Raw genomic sequence first — 24,098 nt, 5'->3', positions numbered from 1 at the left:
CACCCCCGCCAGCTCGTCGGGGCCCCGCTCCTCGAGGATGCGCGGGTCCGACGTCAGGTACGCCAGCGCCGCCGGGTACAGCTGCGGCTCCTGCGAGCCGTATTTGCGCAGCGCCCGGATCGCGCCGCGCGTGTCCTTTGCGGCCGTGTACGACCGGAAGATGTCAAAGAGCAGGCCCGACTGCTCCTTGACGAGCCGCGTGCCGTCCGGAAAGTCGGACAGGTGCGAGAGGAGCAGCACGTTGGAGCTCTCCATCGGAATGTCCTGGCCTTCGATGAGCTTCTTGGCCTTGTTTTCCCACTCCTCCTTGTGCTGCTCGCCGCGCTTCTCGTTCGACTTGGAGAGATACATCTCGAACAGTGTCGTATAGAGATCCGTTCGGTCTGAGTGCTTCAGCTCCTTCTCCTTGAGACATGCCTCGAGGAAGACGATGAACTCGTCTGGGTGGTCGATGAAGGAGGAGAACGCCGTCCTCGGCGGGGGCGGTGTGTATTTGGGCGCCGGGATGTCCTCGGGGTCGAGGATGACTGTACCGTTTCCGTTCGTCTTGCCGCCGTTCTCTTGCGAGTCTGGCGTCGCCACCGCCGCCGAGTTCATGTACGGGAGGGGAAGCAGGTTCGTGAGGTTTTGCACGGCGCTGGCAGCTCCGGCAACACCGGCGACGAGACGGCTAGATGTGTTGCCATCGTTGTCTTGGACCTGGATGATCTGCATGCCCGTCGTGTCTCCTCCGAACGCCCCGATTCGTGGTCTAAATTTCCCGGTGTAGTAGTCGACAAAGATGGATGTTGCCTCTTTCGGGCAGTGCTCAATAAGAACTCGTGCGTATTTCTTCAAGCAGGGATAGGCCTGGGACTATCAGTCGCCAGCACGTCTTCATCATGTCAGGGGCACTCACCACTTCGGGGTCTTGTCGCCAGATAAAGTCAAGAGCCTCGTCATACTGCTTCGAGTCCTCAATGAGGATATCGACCACCAAGTCAATCTCGCCATGCTGTTTCGCGAGGTACGCCGCCTGCTCGTAATAACCACCCTGTCTGCACATCGAGATGGCCGTTTCGAGGTCGAACTTCAGGTCGCCGGGAGATTTGATGAACTTCTCCAGCTTGTCGATGTCTTTCAGTTTCGCGTAGCAATTTAGGAGCAGTGTCGTGTGATCGGACGTTGCTTTCCGGTGTTCGTGCAGCTGCTCCAGATATTGGATGAGGTTATGTATCCTCTGTGTGTCGAGGAATTTCCTGATAACCTGTGATGGCTCTGTTGTATCTATCGCTTTGATGTACTGCACCATGGCGCCGTCATAATCTGCCTTCTGGTAGAGGTGATCGCCAAAGCGGCGGAAGATCTCGGTCCGCTGCTTCTCGTCCATGCCTGACTTTTTGGCGAGGTCGATTGCGAGGGGATACATGTTGCGCTGGAATAGGAGTTCCAGCTTTTGCTGCAGCGTCTTCTCGTGATAGCGGTGGACCTGATGTTGTTAGTTGCCGTGAGCGCGTGCATGTGCTTTTTACATCCTACCTTGCCGTCCTGCGTCATCACAAACAAGTCGCCCCAAATCTGAAAGAGTGCCCTGAAAGGCGAGATGAGCGACTCAGTGTGTCCAATGAGGCGGAGGTCTGCTTCGAGAAGGACAAAGGTCGAAGCATTGAACAGTGCATCCGCAGCTCCTCCAAACCGGCGCCTCATCGAGTCCGGCTGCTTGTCCTTGACAGCGCTCGATGGCGGGCATACGAGCGCTGTGTAGTCGCCGTATACAGCGACCGACTTTTTGGGTGACTCGTATGCCTTTGGCGGCCCGCGCCCATCAACGGTATAGGTATAGATGGCATCATCCCGCGCAACGACGACTTCTTCGGTCCTCTTGTCCAGCGTCATGCACCCCACATCGCATCCGACGTCCTCGACCGTCTTGGGCGGATATCCATGCCCCTTCTTGGAGATGGAGAGCTTCAGTATCCGCGCTGTTGTCGAAACGAATAGAGTGGTGCTGTTGTTGCTTGGTTCGGGGATGAGCTCGACGCCCGTCACTGGCTCCTCGGATTCGTGCATGATGCGCTGCTTCGCGCCCAAGTCGTTGATGAGGTCGCCGCGGATGACAGTCACGGTACCGTTGGCGAAGCCCACAGCAATCTGAGAGAGGTCGTCGAGGGCCGTGAGTGCCGAGATCTACGCTGGTCAGCACGGCACGCGGCGGCACTTCCTCCCGCCCGACGTACCGGAAACTGTTTCTTCCCATTGTTGATCCGCAGCGTGCTGAGGCACGTCGGCATGTTCGTCTTCTTGACCAGCTTGTCGAGCGCCCAGACCTTGAGCACCGGCTCGTTGCTCAGGTCCTCCTGTTCGCTGTCAGCGGCGGTCGCACATGCCCGCAAGCCGGTCGGCCTACCGCGATTGTGAGCAGCAAGCTCGTGCCCTCGATCTGTCGCATGTGGGTGATGGCAGCATCGTGCGCTTGGAAGCTTCGAACGATTTTCCAGCTCGCGCCCACTATCCGTACATATCCATCGTAGCTTCCGAGGAAGAGGCTGTCGGAGCCGGAGCATATCTTGGAGATGTCATTGCTCTCGACAAAGAGGCGCGTCTCGTCGTCCGCCAGACGGACCTGGCTGACGTCGAAGAAGTCGAATGCCCTCCACTGACTCTGTTAGCTGCTGCGCTGTCGCATAGTTCTTTGAAAGCGTACCGATATGGCCATCGCTACTTTCCTTCAAAAGGTGTTTTTCGGGGGGGGGGGGGGGAGATGTTGACGCTGTAGCCTGTCGCAGCATGACGATGTTGGGAGCTCGAGCTCGAGCTGTTGGTAGTGACAAGCGCCACCCACGATGGACCCACTTCCGGACCTCGGTGAAACTCGGTGAGCGCACATCTGCCTGGGCACGGGAACGAGTACCACTCTTGTATTCCAAAGCAAGATGATGTACTTTTGTCAAAGAATCAAATGGGTATCATATGTAAGCTACTACAGAGTATAAAAAACAGGTCATTTTTCGGCAGCCGATGCCTTGAACCGTCTCCCAAAGCTCTCCCGCTCCTTCGAACCACCCCTGAACAGCGTTGAGAAGCTCCTCAAATCTACCAAAGGAGCCATGGACGGCCTTCCGTGTGCGCATTGAAATGGAAAAGAACAGTCTGCGAGCTGTCGCACAAGTTCGGTGCACTGATCCAGGGACAGGAAATCGTTGAACATGATGGCACTGCGGCAGGATCTCGAATTGAGCATGTCGAGAATGCCAGGCGGACAGCCTTGAAAGTTCGAGACCCAATCTTCAGCATCCCTGGCTCTGGAAGGATGCAGTGGAGTGCGTGGGCCTTCTTCCTCTAGTCTCCAGACCTCGTGTCTCAAGAGGTCCGCCAGCAGCTTTGGCTCATCAATGCAGCGCTTGAGGATGCTTGGTGGTAAACTACGTACGTCGAGGGTAGAAAGCTGGGCCGGCCCTGAGGTCTGAGCCGGTGATCTGATGATGTAGGTTATTCCCCAGTTTTCGAAGTGATTGGTGCGGCGTCGAAGTAGCTCACACTCTCTGCTACTCAGCTCAAACGTGAGAGGGGCGCTCAATGCCACGGTCTCGGCTCTGAGGACGGCATTGCTATCCAGGACAAAGTATCCCTTCATTAGGGTCTCCAGTTTACACCGTTCGTCTGCGGCATGCTGGTCAACAATAACTAGCATTGTGTTGTTGCCTTCTTCACAGAAAAACTTCGAGCTTGTTTCTTGTCGCAACTTGACGAGTATGAATTTGTTGTCAACCTGAGCGACCACGTCGGCGTCGCGTAGACTTTGTTTGGACAGTTGTCCCTGCAGCTTTATCGACGACATTTCGACCGAGGAGCTTCCCAGGCCATGGCCGCCGCATTTGACTTCAGTGCCTGCAGTGGCTGTGACTTCCTCCATTCGGTAGATTGGAGCCTCGGTGGCTGGAAAGACTGGGTTCTCCCACGATCCAAGAAGGCCCCTGAGCCACTCGCTCGGCTCTTCATGAGCCTTGTCTCTTCCAAGTCGGATGCTTTTGGAGAAGATTTTGAATATTCCACCGGTCTGCACTGAAAGAGGCCTAGTATCTGACGGGTGGACATCACATTGATTCTCGTCCGAAGGCTTTTCGGCAGCTTCTTCGGGGGTGTTCGTGATGGCAGGCGACTGCAAGCCTGGAGAATCTTGCTTCGATAGAGATGGCGGCAGACCGATCTCGTCAAATGGCTTCTGAAGTAGCCGCCCCTCTTTGTCGACGAAGGGACTTCTCTCGCCAGGCACTCGGTCGCTTTGGAGAACCGTGTCTGGTGGTACGAGCGGCAACGGCACTGATTGGGCCTCATTAGCATTGAGCTTGGGCATCAACTGCCGTGCCTTGCCAACTTTGACCCTTTCCCAGAGGTCGAATGGCGATGCGGTTCTCGGAACAGGTGTCGAAGTTCTAGAACGACTCTTTGACGAGGACGCGGATTTAACATGCTTGGTGATGGTCGTGCTGTCACTACGAGAGGCTTGCCGCTTCAGGTTGCGTCCCGACGACAGTGTTCGAGGACGGAACTGATGTTTCTTCAAGAATTCGAAGCATACAATCTTGATCAGATCGGAGATTTGGGACAATCTCCGGGGCTGTTCTAGTATGTCTTCGAAGGATCGATTGTGCGGCGAAGGGGCGGTGCTTTCCACCCGGAAAGAGAACATGGGCCAACGTTCTAACCCTCTCTTTGACTTCAGATCTTTGCGCTGTATGGTATCCTTGGATTGAGACTCTGAAAAATCGGCAATCTCAAAATCCGAGTTGGCAAAGACACGATTCGCGTCTTCATATAGGGATCCATATCCCTGATCCCCTGCCATCGGATGAATACCAAAGCTGATGAACTGGGCTTGACGTGTCGCTACTGCGTTCAAAGAAATGGAACCCTTGACAGAGAGACTGCTTGTCGAACCACTCACAGCAACCCATGTGCCGTACGAGACATCCTCTGCGAGACCGGACTGCACCAGCATCCTTGAAATCCGTGTCGGAGGATCGTTGACGCTGGTGTCTGCAGGTGACGGACGAAGTCGGACTGTGTTCCGGCCACCTGAGTCTCGAAGGTGCATATTGACATCAGCGGCACATGCGAGCGACACGGCGACCACATCGTGAACCAAGCTGTTGAAGTCCCTGTCAAGAACTGTCTTGTCCATGGCAGAAGGCCGCTGCTTGACCCTGACTGCCATGTTTCCGAATAAGTCTCGGACACTAGCACGAGTCCCATGGCCGAAGGTCTGAATCTGGTGCTCTAGCTTTGCTGGCGTGTTTCGGACCAACAGCTCAGCGTTGCGAAAGGTCAAGGTGTTATGTGATTTGTGGGACCTGTGATGAGACGTGATAGAGAACAATGATAAAGCTGCTAGTGAGGCAATGAAGTCCCCATGAGCGCCAAACGTATCGTCTCCCCGGGGATAGCGCGACGTGTCTACAAAGTCAGCATGGAGGAAGAGACGGATATAGAACAGACGTACGATGCAATCTCCCGAGCCCTCCGTTCTCCGAGAACTCGTGAGGCGGTATGCCCTCACCATCATCTTCGACAACGCAGTTTCCTCTAGAATAGTCGACAGTGATGTTGATTCTCCTCGCCTTCGCATCTAATGAATTTTTGATGAGACCGACAATGGCTTCATTGAGAGACGTGATCACTACAGATGATCTGATCTGTTTCACAGCTTCTGGAGGGAGCGGTTTGATCGACATGCTGCTTCTGGTGTTCTCATCGTGGCGTTGATGCAGGTCAATTCTGATGACAGAGAATCGTTACACTCATAACAGGCAGTGTCAGGGTGCTCGAGGTGCAGTGTTACTCGGACCAGTGACGCCATGTGCCCCGAAACGGCTAGCGTCGTTGCCCGGGTCCCATTCCCCTTTGCATCTACCGGGGCGGGGAGCCGCCCCGCGCTAGACCCCGCGGTGCTGCCCCTCCATGATTTTCGCGGCGACGATTGGAAGTGACTCAACCTTCCGTGACAGACCACCAGAAGCCTACCTCTCGCGCCGGACAGCGACCACTTCATACAGCATGGCGGACCTAACAAAGGAGCAGAAGCTCAAGCTCATCACGCGAAACCTCGCCGAGGCCCTCGATGTCGACATCCTCGAGAAGGTCTACGATGAGGGTCGCGAACCCAACATTTACTGGGGTATGGTTGATGATAGAGCTGGGCGCAACTTGTGCTAATCGCCTTGTAGGCACCGCGACAACTGGTCGGCCTCACACTGGCTGTAAGGAACCCATTGGCCGCTCTGCTTGCGCTCTCTGACATGGCTAGACTTCGTTGCTGCCCTCAAGCTGGCAGACTTTCTCCGCGCCGGCGCCAGCGTGACTGTCCTGCTTGCCGACATCCACGGCTGTAAGTACTTCAGACACGCCCCTTTGCATTTGCATAACCGCTGACGCGATTCAAGTCCTTGACAGTGCGTACCAATCCGATCTCGAGGCGTGCGACGCAGACATACACCGAATACTGCAGCCCATGTTCAGTACGATGACTGACGTAGCGCAGATCTGAAGGCCCCCATTGAGATCGTGCAGTACCGTGCCGAATACTACCGCTTCACGATCACGTCCATGCTCAAGGCTGTTGGCGTCGACACTTCTAAGTAGAGCTGCTCTGACCCTTGCAACGCAAAGTCATCCCTGCTCACACATCGCAGGTTGCGTTTTGTCCTCGGCAGCGAGTACCAAAAGTCCTCCGATGTAAGTATTGATCCAAGCCAAGGTCGGAATATTGCTGATTCTGGAGGTAGTACGTCATGGACCTTTTCAAGCTCAGCTCCATTACCTCTGAGCACGACGCGCGGAAAGCCGGCGCCGAGGTTGTCAAGCAGACCTCCAATGCTCCTCTCGTAAGGCTCGGCACCGCATTGAAGACGGCCAAGATGCTGATGGAATGATAGTCTGGCCTTCTTTACCCTCTTCTGCAGGTGTTGGACGAGCAGTACCTTGGGGCTGACTGCCAGTTTGGCGGTGTCGGTTAGTAGCATGTCCCTGGCTTGAGAACAAGATGCTCATGTTTTGCAGACCAAAGGAAGCTTTTCACGGCCGCGAAGGCTTGGCTGCCAAAGCTGGGCTACAAGGAGCGCGCACACCTGATGAACCCCATGGTGCCGGGTCTTCAGGGTGGCAAGATGGTATGATACCCGGCGCATTTAAGAAGCGCAGCACACTAACGGCAGCAGAGCTCCAGCGAGGCCGACTCCAAGATTGACCTTCTTGACAGTCCTGACGCCGTGACGAAGAAGCTTCGCAAGGCTGAGGCAGTCCCTAAGATTCCTGAGAACAACGGCGTAAGTGCATGCGCCAATCGCACCGCCAACCCCGCTGACTGTCCAGGTTCTCTCCTTCACCGAGTTCGTCCTTCTTCCCGCGAGCGAGCTCAAGTCCGGCAAGGCCGAGTTTGTGGTCGACCGCAGCCGCGACAACCTCGAGCCGCTGGTGTACAATGACATTGCCAAGATGCACGAGGACTACAAGAACGACATCCTGACCCCTCAGATCCTGAAGCCGGCCGTCACCAAGGCGCTTCTTGAGTTGATGGAGCCGATCGTCAAGGACTTTGAGTCGTCGAAAGAGTGGCAGGAGGTCATGCTCAAGGCGTACCCTCCGGAAGAGAAGGCCAAGAAGGTCAAGAAGGTCAAGGACAAGGGCTCTCGTCACCCTGGCGCTGGGCCCGCTGGGGCGGAGAAGGCGGAGGGAAAGAACGAGAAGCCTATTGAGGAGCAGACTGGCATTTCGACACTGGAAATCGCCAACCACCCGCCGGCGCCGTAAATGCTCGTGATGACTAGAGATGCATGTGTTGTTACGAGAAAAAAGAAACGAAGCGTGTCGCGTATAAACGGGCCAAGAATCAGCGTGTGCATCTGCATCCATTGGTCAAATACCTTACTTGATGAAAGGATTTTCGGGTTACAAGGGTATTCGGCCATGTGCACATAGTCGCTCCACCAGCTGCGGCTGAAGTCTGGACCCTTAACAATGGCACGTCGAGCACCCCCAATCCCAATCCACCAACCAACCATTCACATCTGTACCATTGCAGACCAACATCATCAGGCGACCTACTGACTCCCAACCCCTCGCTCTATTTTCTGAAGCTGTCTTGCCTCTCGTTGAATCTCACCCTGACCTAATCTTCTTCCTTCCTTGCTGCACGACTCATTGAAGTCTCGACGTGGCAAGGCAACACTCCTTTACGACGACAGCTTTCCACCTGTTTCTGACGATTCCCGATTTCAACCTGATGGCGACAACGGAACCTGCGCCCTCGCCTCATGGTATTCCCCCCCGCCTCTTCTCTTCTTCTCGGCCCACAATCTCTCGAGCAACTCCCGCACACGCCTTCGAGCATCATGGCAGCCCGAGAAGCAGTCAGCTAACATCATGTCAGATCGCTCCGATCGTCCGGGCCGGCGTCGTCCCTTCTCCACGTGGGTGAAGAAGCTCACGACCAACTTCAAAAACTCCTCCAGCGACGGCCAGCTCCGCAACGGGTCCGAATCGAAGCGACTGCAGGGCAAAAAGGGCCACAAGAAGCACGTGTCGAAGAACAACAACCCGTACCCGCAGTCGGGCCGCGTCGGGCAGGGACAGACAAACCACAGCTCGCACTCGTTCTCGTCAACAGGCCGCAGCGGCAGTGCAACGTCACTAGAACGGAGCGTGCGGTCCGACGACGACGGACCTCCCCACACAGCGGGCGGGGCACGGTCGCTGGCGCCGACGGTAGCGACGGACCATGAGGCGCCGCATTCGATGGTCGCGCCGTCGCAGGGCGCCTCGTCCGTCGCCGGGACGAACCGCACGGCCGGGGGCATCGATTCGAGGCGGGGCGGCGACAGCACCTTCTCGTCGCCAGCGCCGTCGGTGCGGTCGCTGACGACAACCCTGACGACGATCCAATCGACCATGGCGCCGAACACGCAAACGACGACCAGCAACGCCGGCAACGGACACCACGGCGGCGGCGGCGGCGGCGGCAGCGGCAGCGGCCACCAGGGCCACACACAGTCGATCCAGTTCCACCAGCCCTTCCCGACAGCATCGCCTGCCTCGGCGATCCCCTCCCACCTGGCGCCCTCGTCGACGGGGCCCGGCCACCCGACAACGTACAACAGCGCAACGGCCAACAACCTGCTGACAGATGACGCCTCGATCCTGACGCTCGCCTCGTCGTCGAAGCGCCGCCGCCGCCGCTCCTTCGACACGGACGCCTCGGTCCGCGCCATGGCGCCCTCGTCCCTCTGGGGCGGCAGCCGCGAGTCGCTGCCCCTCAGCGTCCTCAGCGCCAACATCGACCACCACGCCGCCGCCGCCGCCGCCGCCGCGGCGCACCAGGCCGGCAGCAACCCGCGCAGCCTGCAGGGCGTCGGTGTCGGCGTCGGCCCCGAGCGCACGAGCATCTACTCGACCTCGGGCGTCGCGACCATGCTCAGCGAGCGCAACAGCTTCTACGCCAAGCAGCAGCGCGACGCCGGCGACGGCGCCAGCACGCGCAGCGGGTTCTTGGGCCACGGCCGCGCCGACAGCATTAGCGGTAGCATTGGCGGCGTGGCGAGCCCGCTCGTGAGCCCGCGCGAGAGGGCGGCCGTTGAGGAGACGATGGAGGAGAGGACGGCGGCGACGGCGGACGTGCGCGGCAAGGAGAGGGAGGACGACGGGCGCTAGATGCACAGCACGGCACGGCACGGCACGGTGATGATACCTTTGCATTTTAATCGGATCGGACGTTTCGGGGGTCGGTACAAGGAGGGGAACCGGGGTCACGGGAGGACGGTTGATGGGAAATTATGAAGTGGAAAGGTGGTAGGGGGAGGGATGTCTGCTTTTTTTCGTTCCTGCTTGTTCAGTGCGCGGCGTTGGTTCGGGCGGGATGCACGGTCTACGTATACAGTTACAGTACCGTGTTAGACGACATCATCAGTATTAAGGAAGAGTCTCGAGACGAATCTCTGGTTGTGGTTGCCATAGTGGCGCTGTTCGTCTTCATGCTGACTCCAAGATGTCTTTGAGTGCCTGGGAAATCAATCCAAAGTAAAATGGCGATTTTAACGGCAGGTTCCGTGAGATTCTGGTCCTTGATGCGCAAGAGCAGGGCTACCGTGGCGAAATAAAATCCTATACTTCTCGACTTGCCCAACTTTCCAGACAAACATCCAGTCAACCATGGTCCGAACACACACTATACTTTCCCCTAGTAATAAGGCAAAGGCTCGAGATCCAGCCCCTCGACCGAAAACTTGAACGAGTCGTTTCTGTACAACGTTAGCAAGTACGAATCACCCAGGAGCAAAAGGGCACGCGTACCTTGAATAGCTGCTGCCGGCATCCAGGTCCAGGCGGCCGCCGACGCAGTCCTCAAAGTTGACATCCGCATAGATGATGGTCTCGTCGTCTTCCCACTGCGGACCGGCGAGGACGTCGCCAAAGGGTCCGACAATGGAGCTGCCGCCGCGGCAGGACCACCCGGACGCGGCATCGTCGGCCCTTTTGGTGCCGTTGGTCCAGTCCACCGACGGCTTGAGGCCCTCGGGCATACTCGTGCCGTTGTCGTCGTCACAGCCGAGGACAACCTCGTGGCCGTCCTCGACCATGACGCTCTTGCGGCGCGCCTTGCGGGCGCCCGTCGGGCTCGTGCTGGCGCTCTTGTCTCCTGGCAGGACAATCTCGTGGCCTTCCTCGGTGATGCAGGAGCCCTGTCGTCCGCGGACCCCGTTGCCCTGCTGCTGCTGCTGCTGCTGCCGCTGGACGCCGTTTCCGCTTGCACCCGAAGAAGGCTTCTCTCTGACGGCCATGTTGGAGCTCACGACGAAGCACCTGCCCTCGCAACCAACGCTCCGCATCAGCGACAGCCAGGCATCGCGCGCATCGGCCGTCGGCGCGAGGTACAAGTTGACGTTCTGGGCGTAGAGCGCCTGGCGCAGCATGGGCATGTAGTTCTCCCAGCAAATGGCGGCGGCCATGTTGACGCGGGTGCCGCGGATGACGGTGCTGACGGCCTTGAGGGTGGCGGTGCCGCCCTGGGCCCAGATGAGGCGCTCCGTGGCCGTGGGCATGACCTTGCGGCGCTTGCCGATGACGCCGCGCGCCGGGTCGACGTAGACGGCCGAGCAGTAGAGGCTGCCGCCGGCACGCTCGACGAGGCCCGTGACGAGGAAGATGCCCGTCTGGGCGGCGATGCGTTCGAGCGCCTCGCGCGTGCCGTCGCCGCGGGACACGCCGCCCGTCTGGCTCTCGTCGAGGGACGTGGCGGGTAGCTCGCGGCGCAGCCAGGCATCGCCGGCGCCGGCGGCAAAGGGCCCGACGACATCGCCGAGGTCGATGGCCTGGCGGAAGTAGGCGGCGTACTCAGCGCGGCCCTTGGCAGAGCGGCCGCCGATGATGGCACCAAAGTCGGCACCGCGGGGGTAGCCACCCAGGTAGGCCTCGGGGAGGAGCAGCAGGTCGGCCTTGTTGGCTGCGGCACGGCGCGCAATGGCCTCGAGCTGGGACAGAGTGGCCGCTGTACCGTCTGGGTGAGTGGCCGGCGAGGCTGTCGCCAGGCGGACGTGGCCGGTGGGAGGGGCAGACATTCTTCCTTCAGAGACCTGGTGAGGTTCACGAGCCAGTATTTTAACGTGATGAGAGAAGGTTGTTGGTGCTCAAGTGTCTGATGTATTCCAGAACGATGGAGAGTTCACACTGGATGTCCAAGGTGTAGAGGATGGTGCTCCAAGATATTGGTCTTGGAAGAAAGAGTCATAGCAGTGCAGGCCTTTCTCTCGACAGTCAGTCACAGCATGGCAGCAGCGATCACCGGCAGCTCCTGCATTCAAACCCCGACCTCTCAAGTCCCCGAGTGGGGCGCCGCTTCCCGTCGGAGGCACGCCCTGTCTGATTCATAGCTGAGGTAGGTACCTGGGTAAGGCAAGGTAGGTACTGTAGTGCTCGTGGGAAGGTAGTACGTCAGTCATGCCGCTCACAGTGCCGTTCTTCAGCGTCACAGGTGCCTGGAGACGGAAAGCGTGGGCGGGCTGCACAGTACGAATAGTCGAAAGCCAGGCGCACCTGCCCTCGTTGCGTCCTCTCGTCTTTGAGCTTCCCATAGGCCAATGCCTCTAGCTTGTCTGGTTCGTGGACCTCGAGTCCAGAGTCTAGGTCGCTCTTTCCCAAACCCATCTTATCCGTGCCCGAGTAGGACCGATGAGGGGCGCGGGGTAATCGGGTGCTTAGCTCAGCGAGCTCGACGTTCGATATGTGCTCCCGCTGCGCAAACATGCATCCCATCTGCGAATGGCTTCGCCTAGGTAAGGTGCCTACAAACCCACGGTACTTTGGGTAGGTAGGTAGCGTAAGGTATCTAAGGTAGGGCATGTCGTGGTCCAGCAAGGAGCCTCATTCACGTCACTCTCCACGTCACCAACGAACGACTTGTCTAATATCATTTTATGTAACACTGACCCCCCCTTACCAAGATATAAAACACAAAAATCAGAACAAGAACTCGCAGACGCCGTCCATGCATGCCAGGGTATGCGAGTCGAAATGCCAGCCCCCGTCCAGATCCCGTCCCCGCCCCTGCCAGCGCCGTTGCAAAACCAAACCAGACCGTTCCATGTCGTACCATGTCGTGCCGTGCCGAGCCAACAGGATGGAGAGCGCAAAAACACATCAGCGTAGTGCATACCCACGCCCTGCCATCGCTGGCTGTCGTCTACCATCCGTCCCTCGTTCCTCGCTCACTCGCTGACCTCTCCCTCGTCCTCCACCGCTTCGAATCTACCGTCCATATCCACGCCCCTGGCGCTGACGAGTCCCATGTCCGCCCGGATCTCCCGCTGAATCTTGAGGAAATACGTCCGGAGCGTCCGCAGTCCCCGAATGAACCCCAAGTCCGCCTGTTCCGGATGCTGCGGCGGGCACGGCTTGCCCTCGGCGACGTCGCCCTTGGTGAGGCTGTTGGCAAAGTCCGCAATCTTAAAGTCAATCTCACGCTTGTTCTTGCGCCGCCGCTTCTCGCGCTGGGCGCTCGTCTCCTCCGTATCCGTCGCAAAGTCCGTCGTCGAATCATCCACCACCGTGTCGTACTCGCCGCCTCCACCGCTGCCGTCTCGCGCTGTCGTGTCTCCGTCGTAAAACATGAGCAGGCTCGCCGCATAAAACCGGTATCCGTCGAGCTCCCGAACAATCGACTCGAGTTGGTCCAACTTGGCGAGAATCGTCGGGATATGCCGTAGGATGCTGGCCGTGTCGAGTCCGTCGTACAGAAATCGAGTCAGCGCGTCCTGGAACTCTCTGCCGGCCTTGAGGTCGCGCCCAAAGTACTTGTCCTTGAAAACGTAGCTCTGCGTCCGCACATCCCACACCTGGAGCCCGCAGACACGCACGCCGAGCTCCCGCGACGTCGTCCGTGCGCATTTGCCCTGCTGCGACTTTTGTTTCTTGGGCGTCGCCTCCACGCCGTACTGTCGCGTGCCCATCTTGAGATCCATGATGCACGGCCGCTTCATGCCGGCCGTAAGATCTTCCAGCAGCAGGAAGAATTCAGCCCGCGAATCGCTCTGGCCCTGCGTCTGCGCTTCTTTGGGATTGACCGGACGCGGGATCTTGCGGAACTCTTGCGGCGACGTAGACATGGCGGGGTCGTCGACAGCTTGTTCTTGCTCTTGCTCTTCCGTGACCTCGGGCTCGGGCTCATCAAGCGCAGCCCCGTTCGCTACAGATCTCTCCAACTCGGCATGTTCGTGTCCGTTTTCGAAGCCATTGGCCGCCGATATCTCTTGCCTCAGGTCATTCAGGTGCTCCGGTACATCTCTGGCGCCGTCGCTGTTGTTTCGACCGGCCGTCTGGTCTGCTGGCTCCCAGTACTTCAGATGACCTCTCGACTCCGTGACTGTCTTAGGCTTGCGGCGCAAGGCGCTGCCCGAGTAGCGACGCTTCTTCTTATCGGCGATGATCCTGTCCGCCAGCGTCTCTGGCTCTGGCGCGCTTGTGCCCGTCACCTCCTCCACATCGTCCGTATCTGCCTCTTCGCCATCCGTTGCGACAACCTCTGTCTGTGGCCCCAAATCGCTGCGACTCTGGGCGGGCATCGGCGGTGGCGAAGGAGCTCGCGTCATGGCAGACAGGGGCGACGAAGGTTGATCGCTGGACTGCCCGTTCTCTTGTTGGTAACGACCCAGCATGCCCGAGTCGGACGATGCAGGTCGTAGCTTCTGGTGCATGCGCAAGGGAATGCCACGCTGGTGTGGGCGTCGATGCTTGTGAACCGGGATCGGTTGCTTGAGAAACACGTCATTGAACACCTCGTTGCGCAGGCGCTTGTTGACGGTCGTTGCCCCCCAGCTGTTGGCATGTCTGTCGTCAAGGGACGGCCGCTCGGGCGAAGCCGACTTGGCGGCCTCAGGGGTGTTGGGTGCAGCGACGGAGCTGCTGCGAGATCTTACGAGGTCGGGCGGCGGCGACGGTTGGAGGAGGTTCCGGGGCAGAATATGCCTGTTGTCGTCAAAGGTAACTGTCGGAATGGGAATCGACGCGCCGGCTAGAGATTGGCTAACGATTCGTCGGTGCTCCTGGCCGGGTTTGACTTCAGCGTCGTCCTTCAAGGCTTCCACGGTAGTGCCATCACCAGCAACCTTGAGCCCGTTCTCGCCTGTTGCTCGGCGCACCAGGGCTGATGCAGCATCGTCTCTTTTGTGCACCGACTTCCTCCGGGGCTGCTTGTGAAAGGTCACATTGAGCACACCGATGTACCTGTGGTTATGTTAGTGACAAATGACAACGGCACGCAGCCCACTGCTCTGGACATACCGCGGCAAGAAGGTCAGCAGGTCACGATGGTGCTGCTCGACCTTTTCGTAAAACTCGTTCTCCCTGTTGTTGAGCTGCTTGCAGACTGCTCTACGAGAGAAGCGCCAGAGGGTGGTGTGCCCGCCCACCTGGTGCTTGTAGGGAATGAGTTCTATTGCCTCCTTGGGCGCTAGCTGATCGACCTCGGGCTGTTCCTCACTAGGGGGCTCGCTGATGACCTCCTCATCTCCCGTCTTGGCGGCTGGAGTCACTACCTCTGGCACGTCTTCGACGACACGCTCGTCCAGCCTGTCCAAGTTTACCTCACGCAGCGGTGCCTGAGGCTCTGGCACGCGCTTCGAGGTCGACTGCTCCTTGGCGACCACCCTCTCCGGCCCAGACGTATCGTCATCAACCTCGAGTTCTGGTTCATCCGCCTTCACAAGCCAATCTTTCCTCGATGTGGTCCTCGTGCCCATTGGCTGTCTGGGCTTTGCGACATCTTTATCCGTGTCACTCGATTCGTCCGGCGCCTTGTGAGGCACGAACACGGCGGAGGATATCTTCTCCTCACCCGACTCGTCGCCCTCCTCGTGGCTATCTCCGACCTCGGTGCTGTCGCCAGAACCGCGGCGGTCAGCCACAAAACATGGCTGCTCGGCGAGGTCGTCGTCAATTTTGTCGTGCGTTGTGGGCGGTGTAGTCGGATCGGCGTCTTTAGGTCTCCCCGTGCGCGAGTCGACACTTTCGTCAAAGATTTGTCCATGTGTCTTTCTAAGACCAAAATAATCTTGCGGTGGCGATTCGCTCAGTACTGGATTGTCCGGTGTGTCGATGGGAAAAGTTCGGGCGCGCGGTAATTTGCGCGCCAACGTATCGTCGTGCGAGGCTGCCCTCGGTGACAGGGTTGCGACCGGGGGCTTCGCAAAGTCTTCAACAGCAATGTCTGCCGTCAATGGCACAGGAGGTGGCTCTTCACGACTGGGCGATGGTTTATCGCGAAGCGCCCCTCGCACATCCTTGCGACGGCCCTTCTCCTCTTTGGGAAGTCCCTCTCGGAAAAAGCGCAGACTGTAACTGGCCTTGCGACTGCGGCCGTTGGGCTCGGCACCCATCATGGCCTCGGTGACCGACTTTTCGACCTGGCCGTCCTCTCCACCGTCGCCCGCCTCGCCCGTGTGACCAATGGACCATATCTTCTCGGGGCCTTTCTGGAGGCGGTGGTCGGTCTTTCGTGTCGTCGATCGCAGGTCGGCCAGGACATCTTCCTTTTCCAGCCTGGCATCAAGGTACGTGGCGGGTGGCGTGGCCGAGCCTTCGGGAGAGGTCGAGTGAGATTGAGCGCGTGTTGTCTTGGGTGTCTCGATAGCTGTTGGCGGCGTGGCGTGAACGCGCTCGAGGGAGGAGCATCTAACTCGGTTCCCCTTGAGGAACTCGCGGTGGTCGAGCAGCATGGCCCGGACGCCGTCGAAGCCGGAGATATCGTAACTGGTCGACATGGTGTTGGTGTCAGGTGGCGGCAGCACCATGGTGTTGGAGCCGGTCGTCGACGAAGGCGCCATCATGACAGCTGAGGAAGCGCTCTCTGATGTTACACCGTCGATGGGAGGCACATTGTCGGTTCTGTCGTCGAGAGGTGTGTCGTGTTCGGGGGCGAGGGCAGGTGGCGGTAGGGTCGAGGTGGTGGAGTCGGTTATCGTGGATGTGGACGTTCGTGATGGTGTTGGGCGGAGATGGGGGGAGGTTGTCGAGGGTTGTGTGTTGGTGGTGTTGGTGATGGAAGGGCTGATGCCACGGGCAGAAGCGAGGGCCTGTGAAAGCAACGACGGGCCGGCCTGCCTCGGCGGGAGGACAGGGCTCCGGGACTTCTTATCAAGGGCGGCGCCATGGTGACTGGGGGGGTCGAACCGGGGGTCTGGGAGATCTGGGAGGCCTGTCTCTGGATAGGCACCAGGGGGTGGGCCAGCCGCTGTGTGTTCCGGCTGGCTCAGTTGGGTAGCAATGGGAGTGACGGCCCCTGAGCTCAAGTCTCTGAATGTGTCTGGGTCTGTGCCTGCGCCAGTGCCTGTGCCAGTGCCTGTGCCTGCGGCTGCATTCACATCGGACGTGGAGGGAGGGGGAGGAGGACCAAGAGAAGGAGAAGGAGGAGAGATGATGGTGGGCAACGGGTTGTTGCCAGGGCCCGACAGGTGGGTGGGCGTTGGTGCGGTTGCTTCTCCTGCTCGATCTGGTTCTGCTTCTGGCGCAATGCTGCTCACAGGGGCAGGGCGTGCGGCATTTTCGTTGTCGCGCAGCGTGCTGGACATGAGGAGAACATTGGGCGAGGGCGAGGAGGGTGTGGGAGGATTGAATCGCGGCGGCGTCGTGGGATTTTTTTCGTGGTTGGAAAGGGCGTGCGGTGAGTTGAGGCTCCTTGTTGCCGATGATCTGGTCGTGTCGTGTCGTGTCGTGGAGGAAGTGTGGGAATTGAGTGGGTGGGATTCGCTTTTGGGGCAGGAAGGCACTCTGGGTCCCGAAGCGCAGGGCCGGACCTGCCCCGGCAGGGGGGGTGGGGGAAGGGAGCCATGGCCAGGTCTGGGGGGGGGCAGGGGAGTCCGAAGTCACTGCCAGCTGCCAAAGTCCCACATTGCGACTCACAATGTCCAATGAATTACGACTAGCGGTGGAGAGGGGGCCGTGACTGGAGCGGATTCAGGTCTCCTTTGCCACTGTGCGTTCCTCTCCCTACCTCTACGGATGACCTACTGCCAGCCACCCAATCCACTGGAGCCCGCCCAGACCTTCGGACCCAGCCTGCTGTTTGTTTCTGCTACTGCCCACCCTAGGAAGAGGGGCTTGTGTAGCGACTTCTATGACGCACTGTGACCGTCCAGGTGTCTCCAGCCCACCACGTGCAGCAACTGGCACCTGTCGCTGCAGCAAGAGGCAGCATTCAGGTACCTAACGTACCGTACCTAGGTAGGTAGGTACGTACAGTAGGTGCCCTGACTGGTCATGATCGATGATGGAATCGTGACTCGGAATTAGGTACCCAACAACCAGTCCCTTTTGCTGCTTTGTGTTGCCCTTGACATAGGAACCCAATGTACGCAATTAATGTCTGCTGCCGTCATGTCCACTCAGAAGCAACACAGACTCTGGATGGCCATTCCATTGGTCACCATGACACATGCCGTCATCGCCTGGTCTGGCTCTCGCACCACCCTTTTCCTTCTTGATGGATTGGTAAAACCCAGAACACCAGCACCATACCAGCATCACGGATGAGCCCCGGTGCTCAATGCACAATACCTGGCTGGGAAGGGCTTGAAACTTGAAAGCACCCATGAACCAATTCGGAATTTGGTTCTCTCCCACTTGTGCCGAGGTCAGGACAAACCAGCCCCCCATGGCTTCGCCCAACAATTTGGCTTTGCCCTGCCACAGGGCAGCCCGTGAATCCCGGGCAGCTTACCTTAGTTAGAGGCACCCCGGATTGTCTAGATTGACGAGGAACAAGGTTCAAACGACGGTGTACCGCCTCACCTGTTTCTGCTCGGACGTCACACTGCCTCCCAGAGGACCACGTTGCCAGAGACTCCAACCCGAGAGGAAGCTGGTTCCTCAGGTAATGTCAGGTAGGTCCGCAGACCAACCGGGTAGCAAGAAGAAATTACGTCAAAGCCTGGATGGATTGAGTATCTCGAGACGAACACACATGAGATGCGAACGGCAGACGGAAGATAAACGAAAAGACGACCAAAAATGATTTGGGACGTTCCATGCTGGGTGCTCATCACTTCATGTTGCTTCTCTCACGACATGCTTGCATCTGCATGCCGGTTACCCTCCCCCCTCTCCTCCCTGCTGGCCTTCATGATGAATCACATCCAAGCGAGTCGCTTCAACTCAAGCAAGTTTCGCCGAGCACCACGATATGCATGACAGACACCACACCCACTCTTTTGTCGACGATGAGTGAGATGGCCAAGCCATTCAGTGACTGATAAACTGCCAACGCATCTCACATACCAAGGAGCATCAGCAGAGCATCGTGGGCCGCCTGAGTCCCGTCATTTTCCCCGGCCGATGCTTTACATGAATGTTGAATGTTCCACCGCATCATCACCCAAGAAAACAACCGACGGCGAGCGTCCAATTGGCCCCCTTTCCGTCTCGCCCGTTTTGATAATACCATCCTCACAGTCCACGACCACTCACTGCTCGCCCCGTCCCTCCATCAATGTACTCCCTGTAATAACCGGTGAAAATCGCCTGTCGACTTCTTCTTCTTCTTTTTTTTTCTTGGCCGCGAACGTCAATATTCGTTCCTGATATTGCCCCGTCTATGTACTTGGAGAGTGTATAGGTAGAGGGACGACGGGACTGTCAGTGAGACTGCCAAATCACCCACCTCTCAATCGGGCGTCGTTGATCGAACACCCCGGGAACCCCTCGATGCCAAGCGCCCGCACCCTTCCCGGATCCGTGAGCACGGCGCAGGGGCACGCTCGCCAATCATCCGACAACGTGCTTGTTGCTGGCAGAATGTGGAACTCCTCACGCCGAAACACAATCACCTCCTCTCAAGCTATCTTCTGTACACCCACCCCTTCCGTACCACATCGTATCGTGTCAATTGTTCTCATTCCGTCCCAGACTCCCATTACTCTTCTCGAAACACTTGCATACGTCCCGGTGACAGGCGGCCTCTCGGGTGCAGGCGCGCTCTCTCTCTCTGTCTCACACACACACACACACATCCACAGTAGACACCTCCCATCCGTCAATCAAACCTCTGCGGCATATTTCCCCGCTTGACAGTCATCGCAACGGGACTGCCCTCCCGCAGCATGCACAACCACCCAGCCCACCCCCTCCCTTTTCCTGACGTACCAAGTGCATGTCTTATCTGACCCAATCGCTTGACATCGGTCAAAGTGCCCGCCGCGAGGGCTGGAACATCTGCAGATAAGCTTCATTGTAGACGTGAGACCCCAAGAGACAAGAGACCGCGCAAAGCGCTGCGGGGGAAGGGAGGTCCAGGGCAGGGGCAGAATTTGAGACACTTCTGTCAAGCTACGAGCCCATCGCTGACTGATGAGCTGGATCAAAGTCGCAGCCAAGAAATCCGTACACCGCTCACGACGTGTTTATTTCGATCGCCATTGGATCCGTCCCGGTTACGAGATGATGTGAAATGTCGCCAACCTGCTGCTTGTCACGATGAGCTGCTTGACCGCAAGACATGGAATAATCTCCCTGCCCTCCCTTGCCCAAGGAGAGAAATAGAGAGCACGAGAGAAACAAAAAGAATGTGCTGATCTCGGGTTACACACCCTCTGACATCGGGCCGCCTAACTCCAAGGAGCCAATACTGCAGAGGATCCAGCTCACCGCTTCGTGGCATGGCAGTTTTCAGCCGCAGCCGAGGGTGTGTGGCTGAACCAGGTGATCAACGGGTACATGTGCGACTACGAACGACTTTAACGTCACTGACAGCATTTGTACGAAGTCGCGACTTGGGTTGAGAGCTCCTGTTGGAATTTATGAAACTAAGGTACTGTAAACATGTTGTCGTTGTGCCGTGGCCATAGAGGAACCCGCCCGGCTGTGTCCTGAGACCCCATTGATTATCATCGCCCAAACTCCGCGCTGAAAAAAAAAAACCTCTTGCTGATCCTCCCAAAACAATAAGAAAAGAAAAGGTGGCTAAAGAATAGCAATGTCATGGTATAGTACGACACGTAGTGGAATCAGTCGTCCCAAACGCCAGCGTCGAAACTCGCAACCGCCGAAAAGGGGTTGCGGTTCTCCTGGTCGACCACCGGCTTCGTTTCCGCCTTGGCCTGCTTCACGTCGGCCTCGACGTCCATGGCATCGATAAAGGAGTCCAGATTCATCAGCACGTCAGCGACATCATCGCCGCTGTCCGAACCGTTATCCTCCATGTGACCTGTCGTGTGATCATCGTGCAGCTCTGCAACATCGCTGCTTGCCGTGCGTGTTCCTGGGCCCTGGTGGCCGAGCTCATCTGCGATGACAAACGCCTCAGCCATGGCCATGGGCGACGGACTTCGCAGGACCTGCTGTGATGCCGTGGGCAGGATGCGATGCCTGTGACCTTTGACCGTCTTCTTGACGACGGAGAAGTGTTTGTAGAAAGGATCGATCTGGCTCGTCGGCAGGTCGTCGAGCGCCTGTTCTGGTGGGGGAGACGCAGCCCGGCGCGCCGTGGTAGACGTCTCGTCGGCTCGGCTGCTGGCGTCTGCAGACTCGTACGGCAGGATTCCCCAAGAAACACGCTTGTTGGAACGCGGAGAGCTGCCCCATGGGTTGATGTTCGCGTCCAGAAGGATGCTCTGCGTGCTGGGCAAGTGGCCGCCGGAAATCCTTGCGTTGCGTGACTTGCGCCGGGCCGGCTGCTCAGGCGACGTGAAGTCGGCAAAAGGCTTCAGCGTAAACGTCGCAGTCGGCAGAACCGGCTCTTCCTGCCTGTGAAGCGGCGTCGAGGGCGCAGTGTGTAGGCTGTCTGTCTCTCCCGAGACTGTCGAATCCGCCTCCCGCTCGGTCATGTTCTGCGCTTCGTGCGTGAAAGAGCTCATGATGCTAAGACCAGCCGTTTTGAAAGCACTCATGGCGGCCTTGCGCAGTTGATCTAGTCCAGAATACGGCGTCGATGGGGTCTCTTTTGGTACCACGTCTGTGTATGCAGCGTCTATGAGGGCTGTACCTGTGTGATCTTCATCAACCTTCCAAGGGGTCTGTTGCGAACCTTGTGGAACGGGGCTTCCACCTTGAGGTAGGGCCGTAGCGCCGATTTCTTCCAAGGTGTGCGACTTGACAGTCGCTTGCATTGGCGTGACATCTCCATTCCAGGGACTTTGTTGTGAGGGAGCAATTGTTCCGCCTGAAGGGGTTTCATGACACTGCTTCAGGCAATCCAAGTCGGCCATTTCCTCGACAACCCGCTCAGTCTGAGGTGCTACCAAAGACACAGACGATTGAACCCGTTCTGAGCATTCGTCCGATGTTATAGCGTTCTCGTGTCGTTCGATGAAGGACGAGGGACCTTCTACTACCGGAAGGCCTGAATGGTCAGTGGTCAAATGGCTTTCCATGTCGCAATTCGAAAGGGCATCTGAGGCACATTCTTCTGCCTGAACAGCCGCTGAGGTGATTGCTTCGTTTGCCACCGCCAGCACGGTTGGCTGGAGTGGCACGCGTGGCCTATCGTGAGTTTCTGGCGGTTGGTCCGACTCCTCGCTCTTTTCCGAAGCTGTGGTTTCTTCCAATGTTTGTTCAGGCTCTTCTTTGTCCATACACATAGTCTCATCATTCTCAATACTTTGTACAGCGGTCCTCTCAGGTTTCGAACATCGCTTTGCAGATTCGAGAAATGTAGACTCAACCAGAGTACTTGAGTCGAACGCCGGCTGCGAGGATGGTATGACTTCATCAACCGAAATTGCGTCATCACACTCGCTGTCGGAGCTATTAAAGCTCACATCGTCGATAATGTTGCCCAAAGCCTGTTCTTCGTCGGGTTGTGGAAGTCTGGCTGTTTGCTGCGACGGCGACTGTTCTGCCGATGGAACCTCAGCATTGCCCTGGTCCGCCCACTCCTCCGCTGCTGATGAGAGCTCGACCACGACGTGATTATCAACAGACGGTGCGTCGTGGTCGTGCGATCCAAGGGAAGTGAAGTCCGAAATGTCGTCGGGAGCCGGGCTCAAAGGTGATGTCAGTTGCTGTGCCGGCAAAGGGCCTGGTGTGCTAGCCCTCCTCTTTGGCCTCGCGCGATATATAAAGCTGTCGTCTTGCTGAGTTTCAAACTCGGGTGCTTCGTCCTTGTCCACAACCGGCACAGTCTTCGCCGTTGGCGTCGCTGTGCCTTGTCGGATGAACCGCCGGCTGGCGTTACTCCGGATGCTTCTAGCTTCTGAAGCCTGCCGGCGGGACGAGACCTGTGACCGGGTTGACGCTGCTCGCCAGGTGCGGGGCTTCTGGGATGACTGGCTGGGTCCGGACAGTTCGTCATCTGAATCACTCTCGCCGTTGGCCTTGGCTGGCGAGGTGAGGATTCCGATTCGTGTAGGCGATTTCCTTTCCGGCGAGATGGGGTTGTCAGAATTGTGCACAATGTTGTTGTTGAGTTCGTCTTCGACATCGGCCTCAGGCGGTGGAAGAATAGGCTGATGTATATTTTGGCTCATGCCGAAGCCTTGCGCTAATACGGACGCAGTGTCAAGGTCGTCGAGGTCGTTAATGTCACCGTCAGTTCGATGGCGCTTGGGAGCTCTCCTCTTGAGCCAGCCGGGGTCCTGGGCACGTCGTTTGCGTAGGACGGTCGAGTCGAAGGAAGCTTGGCGAGGCGCCCAAAATCTGTCGATGGATGGCTTAGCCGGTGCGACCCTGCTCCTCCAGCTCTCGAGCTTGACGAGCTCATCTTCGTCAAGGTATGGGTGTTGTATAGCTCGATCTAGGCTCTCGGGACTCGGTAGGTGACAGGAAGAACTGGCATGGGCTGTGGCCTTTTGAGTGAAGGAATCTTCTATAGAGTGGCGTATCGAACGCAGCTTGGCTACGGATTGCGAGATGCCGGAGTAGGATACACCACTACCCGGTGTGTCTGAAGAGGTCGAACGACCCTTGGAGCGGCCTTTGGATTGCCAAGGATTGGTCCAACCCGATGCTTCGTCAAAGGGGCCGCGCAGGGTTGCTGATAGGATGAAGGTCTTCTTGCCCTCTAGAAACCTGACGGCGGCAGCTTCGTACTTATACTTTCGAACAGAGGGGTTGGGGTAGTCTTCGTCGTCGGATCCTTTATAGAGGGCCTCGGTGGGGTCGGCTTCGCAGTACAGGGGCTCATCGCCAATGCGACGATATCGCGGGACAGCAGCCGCCATGTCGTCAGGGCCGTTCTAGACGACCATTGACGAGCTGATTGTCGAACCGTGTCAAGGAGCATGCGGCTAGGGCTGTGTCAAGTGCAACGACAGAGTCAAAAGGGGCACATGGATGGAATGTCGCAAACAGCATGAGGCCGCAACAGGGGTTCGAAAGGTGAGGCATGCAACCCAGATCGTGGTGGAAGGAGATGCAACCACGACGCCAGTGCACGTTCACGGGGAGACGCGCGCCCCGCGTCCACACGTGACAGCGCGTTTAATAGGCTTCCACCACAGTTCGGTGAGGCCCCGGTGAGCTCCTTCTGACAGCCCCTTGCCCCCACACGAGGTAGGATTGTTGACGCAGCAACGGCACCCCTGCCCCCAATCACCAGCGACTTCTTGTTTATCCCACCTTCACGTCACAAGCCGCCAGGACCAGGCGCA

The 24,098-nt window shown here is 58.0% G+C and overlaps 7 protein-coding genes across 7 annotated transcripts; 2 read left to right on the top strand and 5 right to left on the bottom strand.

Annotated features, from left to right (window-relative positions):
• Positions 1–53: 53 nt before the first annotated feature.
• Positions 54–2,695, bottom strand: VDAG_07694 (vacuolar membrane protein; the record flags this gene model as incomplete). Its single annotated transcript, XM_009656599.1, has 7 exons — positions 54–264; positions 302–849; positions 899–1,468; positions 1,519–2,166; positions 2,217–2,336; positions 2,387–2,635; positions 2,684–2,695. The coding sequence occupies 7 exons, from the start codon at positions 2,693–2,695 to the stop codon at positions 54–56; spliced, it is 2,358 nt and encodes a 785-aa protein (XP_009654894.1).
• A 232-nt stretch (positions 2,696–2,927) lies between these two features.
• Positions 2,928–5,194, bottom strand: VDAG_07693 (DNA mismatch repair protein; the record flags this gene model as incomplete). Its single annotated transcript, XM_009656598.1, has 1 exon — positions 2,928–5,194. The coding sequence occupies one exon, from the start codon at positions 5,192–5,194 to the stop codon at positions 2,981–2,983; it is 2,214 nt and encodes a 737-aa protein (XP_009654893.1). The 3' UTR covers positions 2,928–2,980.
• Positions 5,195–5,937: 743 nt separating this feature from the next.
• VDAG_07692 (tyrosyl-tRNA synthetase) lies at positions 5,938–7,785 on the top strand (the record flags this gene model as incomplete). Its single annotated transcript, XM_009656597.1, has 9 exons — positions 5,938–6,154; positions 6,204–6,236; positions 6,284–6,364; positions 6,420–6,494; positions 6,518–6,614; positions 6,669–6,711; positions 6,912–6,987; positions 7,036–7,145; positions 7,348–7,785. The coding sequence occupies 9 exons, from the start codon at positions 5,938–5,940 to the stop codon at positions 7,783–7,785; spliced, it is 1,170 nt and encodes a 389-aa protein (XP_009654892.1).
• Positions 7,786–8,397: 612 nt separating this feature from the next.
• On the top strand, positions 8,398–9,681 carry VDAG_07691 (uncharacterized protein; the record flags this gene model as incomplete). The annotated part of the gene is made up of 1 exon (XM_009656596.1): positions 8,398–9,681. The coding sequence occupies one exon, from the start codon at positions 8,398–8,400 to the stop codon at positions 9,679–9,681; it is 1,284 nt and encodes a 427-aa protein (XP_009654891.1).
• A 526-nt stretch (positions 9,682–10,207) lies between these two features.
• VDAG_07690 (nitrilase) lies at positions 10,208–11,585 on the bottom strand (the record flags this gene model as incomplete). The annotated part of the gene is made up of 2 exons (XM_009656595.1): positions 10,208–10,268; positions 10,321–11,585. The coding sequence occupies 2 exons, from the start codon at positions 11,583–11,585 to the stop codon at positions 10,208–10,210; spliced, it is 1,326 nt and encodes a 441-aa protein (XP_009654890.1).
• A 1,146-nt stretch (positions 11,586–12,731) lies between these two features.
• Positions 12,732–17,087, bottom strand: VDAG_07689 (inositol hexakisphosphate kinase; the record flags this gene model as incomplete). The annotated part of the gene is made up of 2 exons (XM_009656594.1): positions 12,732–14,745; positions 14,803–17,087. 2 exons carry the CDS (start codon positions 17,085–17,087, stop codon positions 12,732–12,734), a joined length of 4,299 nt encoding a protein of 1,432 aa, XP_009654889.1.
• Positions 17,088–20,516: 3,429 nt separating this feature from the next.
• On the bottom strand, positions 20,517–23,669 carry VDAG_07688 (uncharacterized protein; the record flags this gene model as incomplete). Its single annotated transcript, XM_009656593.1, has 1 exon — positions 20,517–23,669. The coding sequence occupies one exon, from the start codon at positions 23,667–23,669 to the stop codon at positions 20,517–20,519; it is 3,153 nt and encodes a 1,050-aa protein (XP_009654888.1).
• Positions 23,670–24,098: the final 429 nt, after the last annotated feature.

Source organism: Verticillium dahliae, genomic scaffold (genome assembly GCF_000150675.1).
Source record: "Verticillium dahliae VdLs.17 supercont1.17 genomic scaffold, whole genome shotgun sequence".
NCBI lineage: Eukaryota > Fungi > Ascomycota > Sordariomycetes > Glomerellales > Plectosphaerellaceae > Verticillium > Verticillium dahliae.
The sequence above is the reverse complement of the archived record's forward strand: the minus strand, read 5'-3'. Positions and strand labels throughout refer to the sequence as shown.